At 39.5% G+C, this 15312-nt stretch overlaps 1 protein-coding gene and 1 long non-coding RNA gene across 51 annotated transcripts in view; one reads left to right on the top strand and one right to left on the bottom strand.

The window, feature by feature from the left end:
* Nucleotides 1–15312, top strand: part of SORBS2 (sorbin and SH3 domain containing 2) — a 291973-nt gene that overhangs the window by 235069 nt on the left and 41592 nt on the right. For 26 of the 50 annotated variants that reach the window (XM_042841983.2, XM_042841984.2, XM_065597946.1 and 23 more), the window contains 4 exons: nt 986–1069; nt 2561–2617; nt 9818–9867; nt 13318–13496. In XM_042841983.2, coding sequence (XP_042697917.1) covers nt 986–1069; nt 2561–2617; nt 9818–9867; nt 13318–13496 — 370 coding nt within the window. The remainder of the gene's footprint in view (nt 1–985; nt 1070–2560; nt 2618–9817; nt 9868–13317; nt 13497–15312) is intronic. The other 24 variants (XM_065597974.1, XM_065597968.1, XM_065597957.1 and 21 more) reach the window with 2 other exon arrangements.
* Nucleotides 1–15312, bottom strand: part of LOC135983966 (uncharacterized) — a 59373-nt gene that overhangs the window by 20398 nt on the left and 23663 nt on the right. The window lies entirely within an intron of this gene.

Raw genomic sequence — 15312 nt, 5'->3', positions numbered from 1 at the left:
CTAGGGCAGCGTTGCCCACTGAATCGCCAACATAATTCTTCAGGAAGGCATTGGCTTAGTTAGTTTATGAGGTATGAAATACAATCATATGAGTTTAAGAATAAGGGGAGTGAGGGGGCTGTTCAATTCAGTCCCAGATGTGTTGGCCAAGGTGGCAGCCCACTAGCTGTAATTCATACTTGTTCCCATTTTTTGCTGCAAAATGTGAAAAATTTCATATGAAAATTAATGCATTGACAATATAAAATAATGAAATCAAAAGGTCTGCATTAGACAAAAGAGTTTAAAAAAACCCCAAAGCACTTAGAATCCATAATTACTACTAATATAAATTTCAAACAAGATGATTTAAATAGATGGCAGTTTCATTACATAGGCTGAAATGGCTTTTTAACATAATCATTCCTGCATGATGCATATTGCTTATCTGTGCTGTGTGCTTAGCTTCAGGTTGAAAAGATACAAAATTAACATGCCTTCTTTCATAAGAAGACTAAGAGTGGCTGAAAGCAACATGGCTAAAATCATGTGTGTCTATTTACCCATTAGTCAATTTGGGCACTTTTTTGTACACACTAAAGAAGAAAACAGCCATTACATTTGTTCTATAATTATGCTCCTTTCTTTTACAGGACACATAATAGGTTTTAGATCCTAATTGTTTATGCTGCCAAAGATAATACTCAGCTTTTGAAAAATTATTTTTAAAGTGTTTGACATTTTCCATATTTTGTGCAACATTATGAATGACCACTGGAAGAGCAAGCTGAAAAAGGAGGCCTTTTAAAACAGTTAGTCTATGACTGCTCTTGAACAAAAATATGTTCCATATGGAATCCCATCTTCATTCTTTGGTTTTATTTCATTCCCTTTTCCCCTATTATTTGTTTTGTGTGTGTGTTTGTGGTGTTAATGTGACATGACATTTCCAGCACTTTGCTCAGTGTGTGCCTTTTCCTTCCCTTTTCCTTCACAACGGCTCCAGACTGATCACATAAACCCAGATGACATAGATTTAGAAAATGAACCCTGGTATAAATTCTTTTCAGAACTGGAGTTTGGATGTCCGGTAAGTGAGGATAGAATATTAATATTTAAACATTAGGATAATATTGCTAAAATACAATTCACCAAATACCAAACAGACGTGCCTCTATCTTCCTCATTACATTAAACTCATCAGTATTACATCTTCATCAGTGTATGCTAACGTATGTTTCTATATAATATGGGCCCAATTTTTGATTCACAACTCAGGAAAATAGCCCACTGAAGTCCATAGGAGTTTTACCTGAGAATTGGGTCCAATGTATACATTCGGCCATTTTCTTTGAGTGCTTAATCTGCCAAAACATTGATTTTAATCACTAATTAAGGTGCATAGACTACATAGAATAAGTGATATATACTTGTTGCTAAGTGTAATATCAGCTGTATATAAAACATAATTGTTTTTGACTTTTACTAAATTTTTGCATTTGGAAAGATTAGATTGATTAAATTATCAAGAGTAGAAGACATTTTTTAAAATTATAGATTCCAAAGCCAAAAGCACTCAGTTTTGTATGAAGGAATGTGTCTACTTTTAATACACATACACACCCACACAATATGGGCGCCATTTGGAAACTCAACATTGGTATGCTTGTCACTATGGAATCTCCCTCCTAAGTATAGTCGATACTACAGTTAATGCAGGTGCTTGTGGCAATAAGTGTTGACTTTTGGAGGGTAGGGATTCAAAGAGAGAGGGGGAGTCAACATTTATTGACACAAGCATCCACAGTAACTGCAGTGTTACAGTGATAAATACACCAATGTTGCATTTTTAAATGGTGCCTGTTTTGTATGCGTGTGCCTCTCTCTCGCCCACACACACATACGTGCAGGATATATAATTTTATACTTAAATAGGTGTTGTTAGTTTTAATTTAAACTAGACATCTACTTGAAACTGCACACTCTTTGAGTCTTTATTTTTTTTCACTGAAACAATGCATTTGATATTTAAGTATTTTTTTAATTTGTAGTCCAACAGTCTGTAATATTTTCATCAAACAGACTAACTTTAACCTCATTTTATCTAGCTTTTAAAACTGTTTTTATCATCATTCATCCATATGTAGGCAGGGCGTAGGCAGGCTAAAAAAATTTCTATCTAGAGACAAAAATATCACTAGTTGTCATTAATATCCTCTATAAGGTAAAGTCCATATAGAAATTTCACCAGCAGGCCATAAATACTCAATCCTTTATTCTACATTCTTCTGTCCCACCAGTTTTTAAACTGTTGGTATTAATTCAACTATTCACATTTTAAGTTGGAAGTTTTACTCACTAAAATTACTAACATTTTATTAAGATGCTTGATATTATTGCAAAATTATTGTACCACGCTCTTCCTTCCAGTGAACCCCCATTTTGCTGCATATGTGTCACTCTTGTATCTGATGCTGTCAACACTCAGTTTCTAACTATGTCACCTTCTCCACATGTTTCATTCCTTGCTGCCATTGATACTCCTCCATTTCATCTCTACACTTCTGCTTATATGGTGCAGCCTCCTAAAAAGCTTTTGGACTATGTTCAAGACAATTCTCCCGGTGTTTCCAATGAGGTAAATGAAGCATTCTTTCTTGTTCAGACGATTTGCTTGGGAAACAAGAGCATGACACTCACTAGTCATATCTGAGTTTGTTAATGTTCAGTGGTTTCCTACCAATAACTCCTGGGCCATTCATAATTTGGTATCATTTTATCTTTGTCTTTATATCTTTCCAGATCACTAGCGCATATGGATGATGTTCTTATTACACTAGAAACTGAGTCCATATTCCAAAACCACCGAGAGTCACATTCAAAATTAAAAAATAAACCATATGTTTCTAAATCTTAATATATTCCCACTTCCTCAGTTATGCATTGATTTTAGATACCAATTAACCCAGTCTACAAGAACAGGATTTGTGATTAATATATCTGGTGGCAAATTATAGCCTTCAAGTGAAAGTCACGTTGGATGAGCTTTTTTTCACTGAAATATTTATAATTAGATTTCCTAGCCAAGAAAACCAGCAATGAATTGTGGCTGTAAATTAGTAACTGAAGAATAGATAGTTGTCATGATTCTGATTAAATAACATCAGAATTAAGTACAGGACTGACTGCCATTGCCTTGCACTAAATGGGACAGATCCAGATTTTCTTTTCTTTTTTGTCCCATGTCATGTTGTACTTGAGCACAAGACAGTGTCCTGTCACAATGTGGTTTTAAGTCATTCATGATTCTTGATTAGCTTCCATTCCCCCATCCAAAAAAAATTGTCTTCAAGGATTAAAAGAAAAACATGGCCCCTCATTGTTCACTGCATTGCAGACTATTCAAGTGTGCTTTTAGTCTCAGCAACCTGACAAAAACCTCAACTCCTTGTCTTGAGGGCACTCAGTCGATAACAGAGGAAGCCATTTGAATCACCCTGGATATAGAATCATAGAATATCAGGTTTGGAAGGGACCTCAGGAGGTCATCTAGTCCAACCCCCTGCTCAAAGCAGGACCAATCCCCTGACAGATTTTTGCCCCAGATCCCTAAATGGCCTCCTCAAGGATTGAACTCACAACCCTGGGTTTAGCAGGTTAATGCTCAAACCACTGAGCTATCCCTCCCCCCCAGGGGAGTTTGTGCCCAGTAGAGCTGGGTAAAATATTTATAACTAATGTGTTGGTTTTGTGTTTATTTAATTTACAAAACATGTCTATTTTTTAAAGTGAGTGTCTGTGAAATTGCAGTGATTCTTGAAAAAATATTTCCTAAAATATTTTTCACTTTAGGTGTTCGTGAAAATATTTAAAACAACAATACTTTGTTCAAAAATACAATGTTTGTGAAATTTAGTGGATTAAACAAAATTTCAGGGGAGCAAAGTCATGACAAATAAATGGCCAAAAATCAACACTGATTTTCATGGGGACACAGAAAAACTTTCACCAATTTTTCCTAGCTCTGTTATCAGTCACCATAAAGGCCCTGATTTGGCAAAACATCCCCTGGTCAGGAAAGCAATCAGATACATGCTTAACTTTGAGCACGTGCTTAAGTGCTTTTTTGAATAAGGAGGAATTAAGGATGTGCTGAAGTGCTTTGCCTAAAAAAAAAATCAACATTTTGTAAAGCTTAATTCCTATATTGAGCTATTTTACAAATTACCCTTTTATTAGTTGGCAGTATAGGAAGTAGGGGCACAAGAACTTTAGGCAGTACTGAACATCCCAAAGAATATGTGTAGGTGGGTTGATGGATGTGGCTTGCTGTGCATTGGACAGCTCCTGGAAGTGGTAGAAAGGACAATGGCATGTGGCAACTAATGAACAGGATCCCTAGAAGTGAGGTTTCTTTTTACCCATGAAAGCTTATGCCCAAATAAATCTGTTAGTCTTTAAGGTGCCACTGGACTCCTTGTTGTTTTTGAGGATCCCTACAGTGTTGCTAGAAACATTGATACCAGCTCCTGTCCTTCCAAGACATAATGCCTTCCACCACACAGGGCATGCCCTCCCCCTTTAGCCACCTTCTACACAGCTTCACCTGTAGGAGCTTTGTAAGCAGTCAAATGTATACACTCTCCACTTATTTTTAGAGGATCCTGTACATGAAAATGTAAAACTATGGTGTAAGTACGATGTGGTGTACTATAGCATCTTTCATATGCACAAAATGCTTCAAAGAGGGAGTCAAACACAAATTAAAGAGAAAAGGAAGGGTAAGATCAAAGTGATTCAGTGTCTTGAAGGGAGGAAAGGAAAGAGCTCACATAAGGCAGCCAGCATGCACTTTTGTCTGTCTTAGTTTTGATCACACTCATGCCCTTGTTTACCAACCTGGAGAGTTTGTTGGAGAATAAACAAAAATCTTAGAAGGTAAGGGCTTGATTGTGTGATTTACAGACAGGCTGTCATAGGAGACAGGGTGAAGTCACACTGCCCCTGAGAGCACCCAGAGAGAGTGTACCTCAGGGGGCACAATCCTACTATGATTCATAAAGGCTAGGGCTCTGACTTGTTGGGCTGCTGACCGGGGGACAAGGCCCTACCTCCTCCCTACTTCGAGCCCTGATGATTTGCTCCTGGGAAAGAACAAAAACTGAACAGTCCCTACTCACAGGGACTGCTATTGTGATGGGCCCTTCTGTGGACCAAGGCGGGGGTGAGAGGTTACATCTCATCCAATCACAGTCTGGTCCCAATGCTGGGTAGCAAAAAATGTTGTTGTTCAACTACAGCGTCAGCTGACATAGTAGTTCTTTACACTTTTAATGGGCTCTGTCCTCCTTGGTTCAGGTTTGGCTGGAGTTTACATTGTAGTCCCCACAGTCTGCACTCCTTGAAGGGCCACTACAAGTGATCTAAAGTCATCACTCTCTGTGTCTGGTGACTAATACCATGTGAGTTGATGGTCTCACTCTGATTTCTAGAGGAAAGGGGATATCATAAGAAAATCCACCTTTGGTATTAATCTGCAACTGTTATGGCAGTGAACATAGCTCTAACTAGGACCACACAAGCTCAAACTCTTGTATTGGTGCCTCCCTATGATTATGATTGGTGCAATATAGATTAGACGGCCACACTTTGTCAGTCTTGAGACCAAGACTGGGTATGGGAACTAAGTTACATTTACATCATATAAATGTGGTCCCTCCACATGCTTGACATGCGTCAATGGGACAGTATGGGAAAGCATACAAAACTGCTGAGGACTTTGCTCTGTCATGTTGTGCAAATAAACAGAGAACTTTGGTTTCTATGCCTGTAAGTGTAACTTTCTCAGTGTTGGCAAATTCTCACAATTGTATTCCATGTATTGCAATATTTGGTGTTATTCTTAGAATCCCAGCTCCTGGAGTCAGATAGTTTATTTGAGAATCTCAATCTCCATTTTTTTAAAAAGTAAGTTTTTAGTCCTCATGGTTGCAGAGAAAAGCTTGAAAACATGAATCATAAAGACTCAAAAACCAAGGAGCAAATAAAAAGCATTCAATATTTATCATGTTTTTAAACTGTCTGACTCACGATTTTTGAACATGCCAGGCTGGCATTCTTCATCAGCCCTAAACTAATTCCAAATCTTTAGAAAATGAAATAAGGACAAATTCCGGAGATCTATTAACAGGTTTAATATCTATGAAAACACTAAAGTATTATTAATAGAGCTTGGTAATAGATTTGGCTTAAAAATGCAGTCCTCTATTTCAGCAGCATATGGAGAGGTTGTATTGTGATGCTTTGTTCCATGCAAAACATGGATTATTGGGACTAGTTTCTCACGGTAAGCTTCACTCTAATCTGCAGATAAAATTATTTCTTCATATGGGTTACCAGGCCTCAGAGACTTTGGTCTGCATTCATCTATTTCTGTTTTTCATTTTTTTAATCCAATTAACGAATTATTTTATCTCTTCCAAAATGCATTACACTAATCAGCTAGCAGCAGGCAATAATATAAAGTAATGAATTAACACTTTACCAAGCCAGATGACAAAAAGATTTGGAGACCCATCTTTCTCTGGGACATTGAAACCTGCAAGCAATGTCTTTCCGTTGTTAGCAGAAAAAAAGTGTGTCTGTGAGAAACAAAAGAGAAGCTAATTTAAAACATTATTTGTATTGTCATGACCAAAAAGGACTATGTTCTAAGAGCTGAAAGCTCTCCTCTCATGGGAAAGGGTGTACATGGGGTACACAAAAAGCTTCATGGGAAGAGGACACAATTCGTAGCAAACCATCTTAGCTGATATAAGTTCCTAATGTTAGAAAAAGCCGGGCACATGGCCAACAATAGCGGCACAGTCTTCCACCGAAAAGGCCATTGCTAAAGCAGTCATGCCATGTGGACAGAGCCATACTTCTGGGAACACTGGTCCACACCATCCATCATTCCATGAATGTGTATGCTTCAGCACAGTGCCTTATGACCAAAGCTGGTAGGAGCAGTGGATGAGGAATAGAGAAATCTGCTATTTGTATAAGCCACACATTGCAAGTTAATGTTGCCTGAAGCAATGTTAATGTGCAAAGCCTAGCTCCTGTAATAACTTACTCCAGGTATCAGTGGTGTCACCTACTTCTTCCTATTGTGTATCAGACAGCACTTTTTGATTGCATGTACATCCATCATGCTCTCCTGCTGCATACGCTTTGGGGTTGTTTTGGGCATAATACCCAAACAAGGCCCTTTGTGTAGCACAAGTGCTTAGGCATCCTATTTTGTTTTCATTTTCAGTTATCCTCTTCTCTCTGTGGCACAGGAGTACAGTGGTATGCCACCAGTATTTTAACATGGGATTCCACAAAAATATTTCCCCTTAGTCTGATAAACCTTGTTTTCCAATGTTGCATGCACTGCAGAGAGGAAGGATGAGGGACAAAGGATTCAATTCCTTTTTTCTCTTCTTTTTTTCCCCTTCAATTTAAAATAATGAAAATACCTGCCATTAGGTGCAATCTGGTGCATGACAACAGTATGCAATTTGCTCTTCTGAAGCAGTTTAAGAGCCCTAGGGAGAAATCATCTTTGTTGAGATGCTATAACAGTATCCAGAGGGATGAACTCCATCACAGGTAGTGAAATTGCCCCAGGTCTCCCTTCAGTGTGGTGACAGAATTTTAACAAAGGGACTCCAAGGACTTGCCCAAGGTCACACAGCAGTCCAGTGGCAGAGCTGGGAATACAATCTAGGTCTTCTGAGTCCATATCCAATGCCCTATCCACAAGGCTATACTATCTTCCAGTGAAACCTCAGACTTGCTACAGTCTTGTCTGCTAACATTATATCCTGCCACTGATCCATTCGTGGAGCTCCCAGTTGAAATCAGCTGACCAAGAGCAGCATGCAAAAACTGATAGCAGGATACGGCCCTTAAATTATACACTGTAAATAATAAAGGTCTCCACTGGATCCAGTTCTGCCATCATGCATATAAGAGTAAAATAAATAATTGTTGATTGGTTGTGGGGCAAGATGATGATAGCTGGCACTTAGGTTATGTATTTGTAGTAATCAAAACTTTTTTCAAATGCATAAAAAATGTAGTAGATGGTATCCTCTCTCTTCATCCTTGTCTTCAATTTGTAAATTCTGTACAGCAGAGACTGTGTTTTGATATGTGTTTGTACAGCACCTAGTACAATGGGAGCTTGATCCCAATTGGGGACTCTGGTCACTACAGTAGCATAGGTATTTATTAATAATAATAATTAATACAAATAAATATTGATGAGTAAAGCAAAAAGTTTATTTCAGATAAACATCCACAAGTTTTGGTCCTCATCCAGAGCTAATCTGAAGCTCTTTCTTCTGAAACTGATCTTGTAATTACTTTCAGCTACTTTCATCTCAACTTCCATTCCCATCAAAAACCAAAAAGTTCTGAATCATCTGAAGCTGTTTAAAATGTCTGGAAAAATTTGGGATCCGTTGCAAGTTTTAGGCAATGTTATGTTCATATTTTATCCAAATTTGTGTGGCTTTCTCTACTTTTAAAATGTGATAAAGTTTAGTGAATAATACAGTAAATTATGTTCGTTTGTGTTTTGGTGGAATTGTTTAGTATGTGATCTGAAGCTTTAAAGAATGAGGACTACTGAAAACTAATTTCAGACTACTGCCTCTGAAGAATCTCGGGTATATCTGGTCCTTATAGAACCCATTATATTTAGGTATTGTTGACTGTGATTATAGAATGCTCATGCTGTGCTGAATGTCTGTGGTAATGCAAAATCAATTCCTAAATGTTTCTTAAACCAAGGATGACCTCTAGAGGTGTGATGTAACATGTTACTAAAAATTAGTTTGACTATATTTTTAACTTTGAATCCAGTCCTTTTTAAAAAATTGATATATGCAATGGCAAAGCATTTAAGAAGACCATAATTCTTCTATAGGATTGCAGCACACCCTATACTTTTTCTATACAGAGAAAAGTGGATCCTGCAGCATATGAAGCCATGTGAAAATTCTATTTACAGTTCACTGGCTTAACATTTCACTGACTAGCTTTGTGGCCTTGAAGAGGCACCATGGGGACAAGACGATTCCTTTTCTAGCTACCACAAACTAGTGCTACGTAACTCTAATTCTGGCTGCAGTTTTGAAACCTATTAAGTGAATGGTTTTAAAGTATTTGTCACTTAAGATTGAAATTACGTTGACAAGTTAAAAATATTTCAGGGTAGCACTGCATTTCATCTTTCAGGTGTCATGCAATAGCTACTGTTAAAGCAATGAAAAGGCATTAGGCCTCTGTGAAAAGAACGGTTCTTAAAATGAATTTAGAATGGCCAGCAAATGGCCACAAAAATGATTGCTCTTTCAGCTACATTTACGAAGAGTTTCCAGCTTTAATTCACATCGATACTTCGGTGAGTAATTGGAGGAAATTCTGTGGGTCTTTATATGCAGATGAAAATTTTCTTTTTAGATTTTATATATCTCCACTTGTAATCAATTTCAATCATAGTGTAGCAAATTATGAAAAAGCAAATAGAAAGTCCTGAATTGGTATTTTAAATTGAAAGATATAACTGAAAGTGTGGTAAGAAATTTTATGGAGCTCTTTTAAAAATGGTATAAATTCTCTTGTGAAATATCATTGAACCTGTAGTCTGCAGTGCATAGGACATTAATCATGATAGTCTGATTTTTATGGGGCTCATCTTAGGGTCACTAATTTAATGAATGGTCCCAGACAACATCCCTGGAAAATGTCACACTTTTTTCCAGTGCAAAAGTTTAACGGATGGACCTATTTGTTTTCACAGACCTCCTTATATCACCCTTCTCCAGACAAAGGCCTGGACAGACCTTCTAGGTAAGAAACATGATGTGTCCTTGCAACAGACAAGTTGACCAGTCCTCACAGAGGGTAGAGGCCTGCTGAGCATCCTGAAGTCAATGGGAGTTGAGGGCACTCTGCACTTGCATAGCATTTCTTGGGATCCAGCCTACAGCATCCCACATATGGGATAATGACAAAATATCGTGTGGGTTCTCTTGAGATTTGCAGTTCTTCCTTTTGTTTTAGAAGGATGTACTGACTGCTACTCAGAACATCACCCAATCCTTCAAAGCCCTCTGCTGGCATCCCTCACCTTCTGTATTAACTTGTAGCCTCTATCCCTCACTTTCAATGCACTGCATACAGTACTCCACCTCTCCCAACATCTTTGCACTCATTTTTTATTACACCTCTTCTTTGCTTCACTCAAGCATCCAACCTCACTTCTATCTTCATATCATTCCTGTTCTCATCTCTGTGCTTGGAACTCCCATCCCAGTGAGCAAAGGTACCAGACTCTATTCATTCAAATCCCTCTTTAAAACGCCTGTATTTCACAACACCTACTTGTATTAACCCTTAAATTTAATCTATTACCTAATTTAAAAATGAAAAAAGAATAACCCTGCAACACCTTATATTAACTTTCTCCTCATCATGCAAAACAATCTGTGGCTGTTTGACACATCTGTCTATTTAGGCCCTGACACTGGATCCCGAAGCAAGATCCATGTGCTCTTGAGTGCATGAGACCACATTCTTTTCTACTGACCTTTTTCAAGGGTTTCCTCTAATCTGTCCTTTCCTAGGCCTACCCCAGGACTGCTATTTATTTCCTGTATCATAGCTCAGTTTTCTAAGCCTTGTCTATTCTTAAAAAGGCTTTGCCAGTATAAAGATACTGTAGAATTATACTGGCAAACCCCCCTCATGTAGACGCAGCTTATTCCAGCAAAAGAGTTCTTTTGTTAGTAACCAGTTCCCTGAACAGAATAAGCCATAGAAATAAAAGAACTCTTTTGCCAGTATAACTGCATCTACATTACAGTTTTTGCCAGCAATTTTTTCTAGTGTAGCCCTGCCATAGAGACCAAATATATAGAGGGCTTGCCAAAATGTGTAGGAAAGAGCAAAAATGTGAGGCGAAGACAGGTCTGCGCTGGGTCTAAAGCTCATGTGGAGGATGATGATAACATAATGTCTCTTGTGGATGATAACTTCATATGTCCTTACCACTGCTCCTGCTCTAAAGGAGCTCCGCAATCCCCTCATCCCTTCCCAGCATTCAGCCTGGGAAAGTTTTGCTGGCTGTAGCTGTACTCAGCTCCAGGTACCTGGCAGTCTGTTCCAGCCTCCAGTCACTGGCTCTGAAACCTGAAGCTTTCCTGGCTGGGCTGGATTGTGTTATTCACATGGGAACCTTGATTACTGCTGCTGCAATCACTGCACCTTGGTGCTCCTCGTTGCTAGCAGCAAAAGTGAAGGGTGGCTACAGGGCCTGGAGCAAATCATGGGGGGAGTGATAGGGCAAAGAGCACAGTGCAGGCAAGGAGTCTGTGTAGGGTGACCATATGTCCTGTTTTGGCCTGGACAGTCTCTTTTTTAAGCCCTGTCCCAGCCATCCCGACTTTTTTGGCAAAAGTGGACATTTGTCTCGTTGGCTCTTGCAGACTTGATCAGTTGGCAAGAGCAAATGGAACAAATGTCCACTTTTGTGTTTAAAAAAAAAGTGGGGTGTGGAGGAATGTGCAGGGGGGCTAGCGGCAATGCCAGCCACCACAGGAGGAGGGAGGCAGGGCAGCGACACCAGCCCCAGCCTCACGTGGGGGGAGGGCAGAGCAGCCCCAGCCTTTGGGAAATACGGTCATCCTATCTGGTATGTGCATCGCTGCTCACCTGAGCCCTGCTTGCCCCCCATCTCCCCTGCAGGCAGCAGGGCTCAGGCAAGGGGCTTGTGCCAGCCCCATGCATGGGAAGGGTGGGTTCAGGCGAGTGGCTTGGGCCATTCCCTTGGGGGGGAGGTGAAGGGGGAAGAGCTCAGGCCTGCACCACATGGTATCCTGTTTTCCCTTTAGGAAATTTGGTCACCTCAAACCTGTGTAGCATGGGGACTGTTCATTTGCAGGTGCTGAAGCCTACAGGCTGTCTTAGACAGTTATCCCAAGCAGGGCCAGAGTCACTTACACAGCCAGGAACTGCCTACAGCTGCTTCAGTGCCACCAGCAGTTCATTCCTCTGCTTACTTGTTCTGAACAGGCATGGCAAACTAAGAGTGGGACAATGCGAAGAGGCGGGGACAAAGAGAGACACTGAGTGAGGCCAGAGCAAGCCAACATGCCCACCCAGGCAGTAGAGGGAAGAGCTTTCTTTGGAGGGAATCAAGGGATATACACCCACATCCCCTGTTGAAAGCTAACATTTGTACCATTGTATAAGACAGGGATCAGCAACCTTTGGCACATGGCCCGTCGGGGAAATCCACTAGCGGGCCGGGACGGTTTGTTTACCTGCAGTGGCCGCAGGTTTGGACGATCGCAGCTCCCACTGGCCGTGGTTCACTGTTCCAGGCCAATGGGGATGCGGAAAGCGACGCGGGCCAAGGGACGTACTGGCTGCCACTTTCTGCAGCCCCCATTGGCCTGGAACGGTGAACCATGGCCAGTGGGAGCTGCAATCGGCCGAACCTGCAGACGCCGCAGGTAAACAAACCGTCCCAGCCCACCAGCAGATTTCCCTGATGGGTCACGTGCCAAAGGTTGCCGATTCCTGGTATAAGATGATGGACTGGGTTGTGATCAGATAGTGGACATAGCTGTTGTGCCACAGACAGCTCACAGGGCAGCCTCCCAGCACTAAGAAAGGCTGCAGGGGCAAAGCTGCCTGTGTCTCTGGCAGAGCAGTAAAGCCTGGGAAGAAGCAAACTGCCAAAACTAGAGACTGAAATTTTTGAATCAAAGTCCTTCAGTCAAAACATGGCCTTTTGTGCAAAAACTTGTCAACAATGTTGAAATTTTACATTTTTGTGAAAAATGTAGTGTCACTTAAAATAATCCCTGGAAAACATTATTGAAATGTTTATGGAAATATTTCAGTACATTCTGATTGTGTTGATAATGTTTTTGATAAAAAATATCAGGGAAGAAAGTGAAAAATTTTGGATAAACAAAAGAAGGGGTCAAACCTTTTCAAACCCTTTAAAGATGAAATGGCTTCAAAATTCTGAAAATTTTCCTGAAAATAGATTTTCATTTTTTAGTCAGCTTTAGCACAAATGGGGCTTCACTCTGCAAAGTGTGCAGTTCTTGGGGGAGCTGTGAACAGTGCCTTGTCCTGTTATATTTTTAGTCTATTCATTCACGTGGTGTTGGAACTGTTAAGTGGGTCATGGCTAAGGGGCCTGCTTATTGATCCCTGAAGAGAAAGTATTCAAATGAGCCCTGCTTACAGGGTTTAGACTGCCACTAATATTGATTATTTCTTTAGTTCTGCAAGTGACTACAGAAAAAGGAGGAAGTCGGAGCCTGCTGTAAGTCATCAGAGGGTGCACAGTGATCAAAATGCAAACAGGACTAGCCTGGGCCATGCAGATATGCAGGGCACATACACTACCCTTAGAAAGCCTTTAACTAGCTCTTCTCCTTCTTCTCCATCAAGAGCAAAAGGTAAGAGACAAGCAGATTAGTGAACAGACAATAACCTTGTTTAATACTGAGTTCTTATTGCATACAGTATTAAATGTTAGTAATAACTGCCAGGTACTATATGCTGTTGCTCGGACACAATTCACTGAAGAAAAAACAACAGCCTTTAATTTCTAATGAAAGGCTAACCTGTTCATTCTTGAATGTGTTATTTCAGGCTGATTCAAACCTGGATTTATTTTTCATATGTAGTATCTACTGTATATTTATTCAAAGAAAATCAGTCAAAAAAGAATGTGATATGTAAAATTTTACATAATTTCATAAAACTACATTTCATACATTGCTTTCTTGCCAGCACTTATGAGATTGTTGTAATTTTTAAAACTCTTCCAGTATGCAGTGGAGTAAGAGAAACAGCATTCAAAATCACTGCCATGCAAATAAATCCTTAAAACTTTCCTTTCCTCCTTCAAACCTACATCTGATTCTTGCCAGCTGATAAGTTCTAGGAATCTAATTCAAAAAAGAAAGTGCCCCAGTATGAAATTGAGATGATGGATTTTGTCAAAAACTCAATAGTGGGTGAGATACAACCCATATAGTTTCTGATTCTTATGTAAGATGGTTCTTTTTTTTAATTGCCAGTCACTCAAACCTCTCCTCCTTATATGTCTAGTATTTCTTACCTGTAAACGGGTTTTGTTTTTTAAAGTAAGACAAAAGGTTTCAAGGTACTACAGTGATTATTTACATTGGGAGTAAATATACAGTTCTGCACCTCCCTCATAATCCTCTTATTATTATTCATTTATTTGCATTACAGTAGAGACTAACATTTCCAATCAGAGCCTCATTGTGCTAGGCACTGTATAAACTTATAAAAGCCCATAAGAGCTTACAGTCTAGGTTACAACCGAACATAACAGATGGACAAGGCATACAAATAGTAGGGAAGATGTTGGAGGATGAGTAATAGGAAAGCAAGCATAGCTAAGTACAGCACACATTAAGGTACGAGTATTCTCTGTATTGAGGGATGGATCCCTGGAGAGCATTTGCCACAAAACTGAGTATTATTTATATGGGTATCCTGCCTGGAGTAATGCTATATTCCATTGTCTCATAAAGAAATGAAACCCTACTAAAATATTACATTTCTTGAAGTCAAGTACTCTTTCAAGTAAAAAGTGTGTTGTAAGATTTTTGATCAACATATCATTTCAGATTGTATCTTTAAAAGGCATACGAAGTTAATGTATTTTAGGTAAAAATAATGAGTGGAGAGAAGTCTGAACCAAAACCCTAGATCCAAACAGCCTGAACTCTGCAAATGTTTGAAATCCAGATCCAGATTTTAATTTTTCAGATGATTTCTGTTTTGTTCAAATTTGACCAACCCAGACTATGGGCTCTTTGAAATCTGTATCCTGAACTGAATTTTGTAGCTTCATCCCATTTCTACTCAAAGAGCGTTTCTTTTGTGAAAAGTGACTCTGACTTGTCTCTCAGTGATTTCCAGGTTAGAAGTTAAAAGCATGGCTTTTCTAACTTTCAGCCTGAAAACTCAACCCTGGATCTGAAAGACAAGTTGAATTCTTTGGTTCTTGCCCATCATCCCCAGATTCTGCAGGCTAAATTATATCTTCAGTTACACCAGTGCAATGCACTCTATTGTTTTTAGATTATGCCCCTAGTGACACCTATGTAAACCCATTGGCTTCATTGTTGTTTCATAGCTGTAAATGACTGGTCTTTCAGCTTGGGGAGAGATTTTCAAAAGCACCCATGCCATCTAGGTGCACAAATTCCATTGACTTTTATTTATAAGTCCTTG

Source organism: Chrysemys picta, chromosome 5 (genome assembly GCF_011386835.1).
Source record: "Chrysemys picta bellii isolate R12L10 chromosome 5, ASM1138683v2, whole genome shotgun sequence".
NCBI lineage: Eukaryota > Metazoa > Chordata > Testudines > Emydidae > Chrysemys > Chrysemys picta.
Note: the sequence above shows the minus strand (reverse complement) of the source record. Positions and strands in the feature narration are given on the sequence as shown.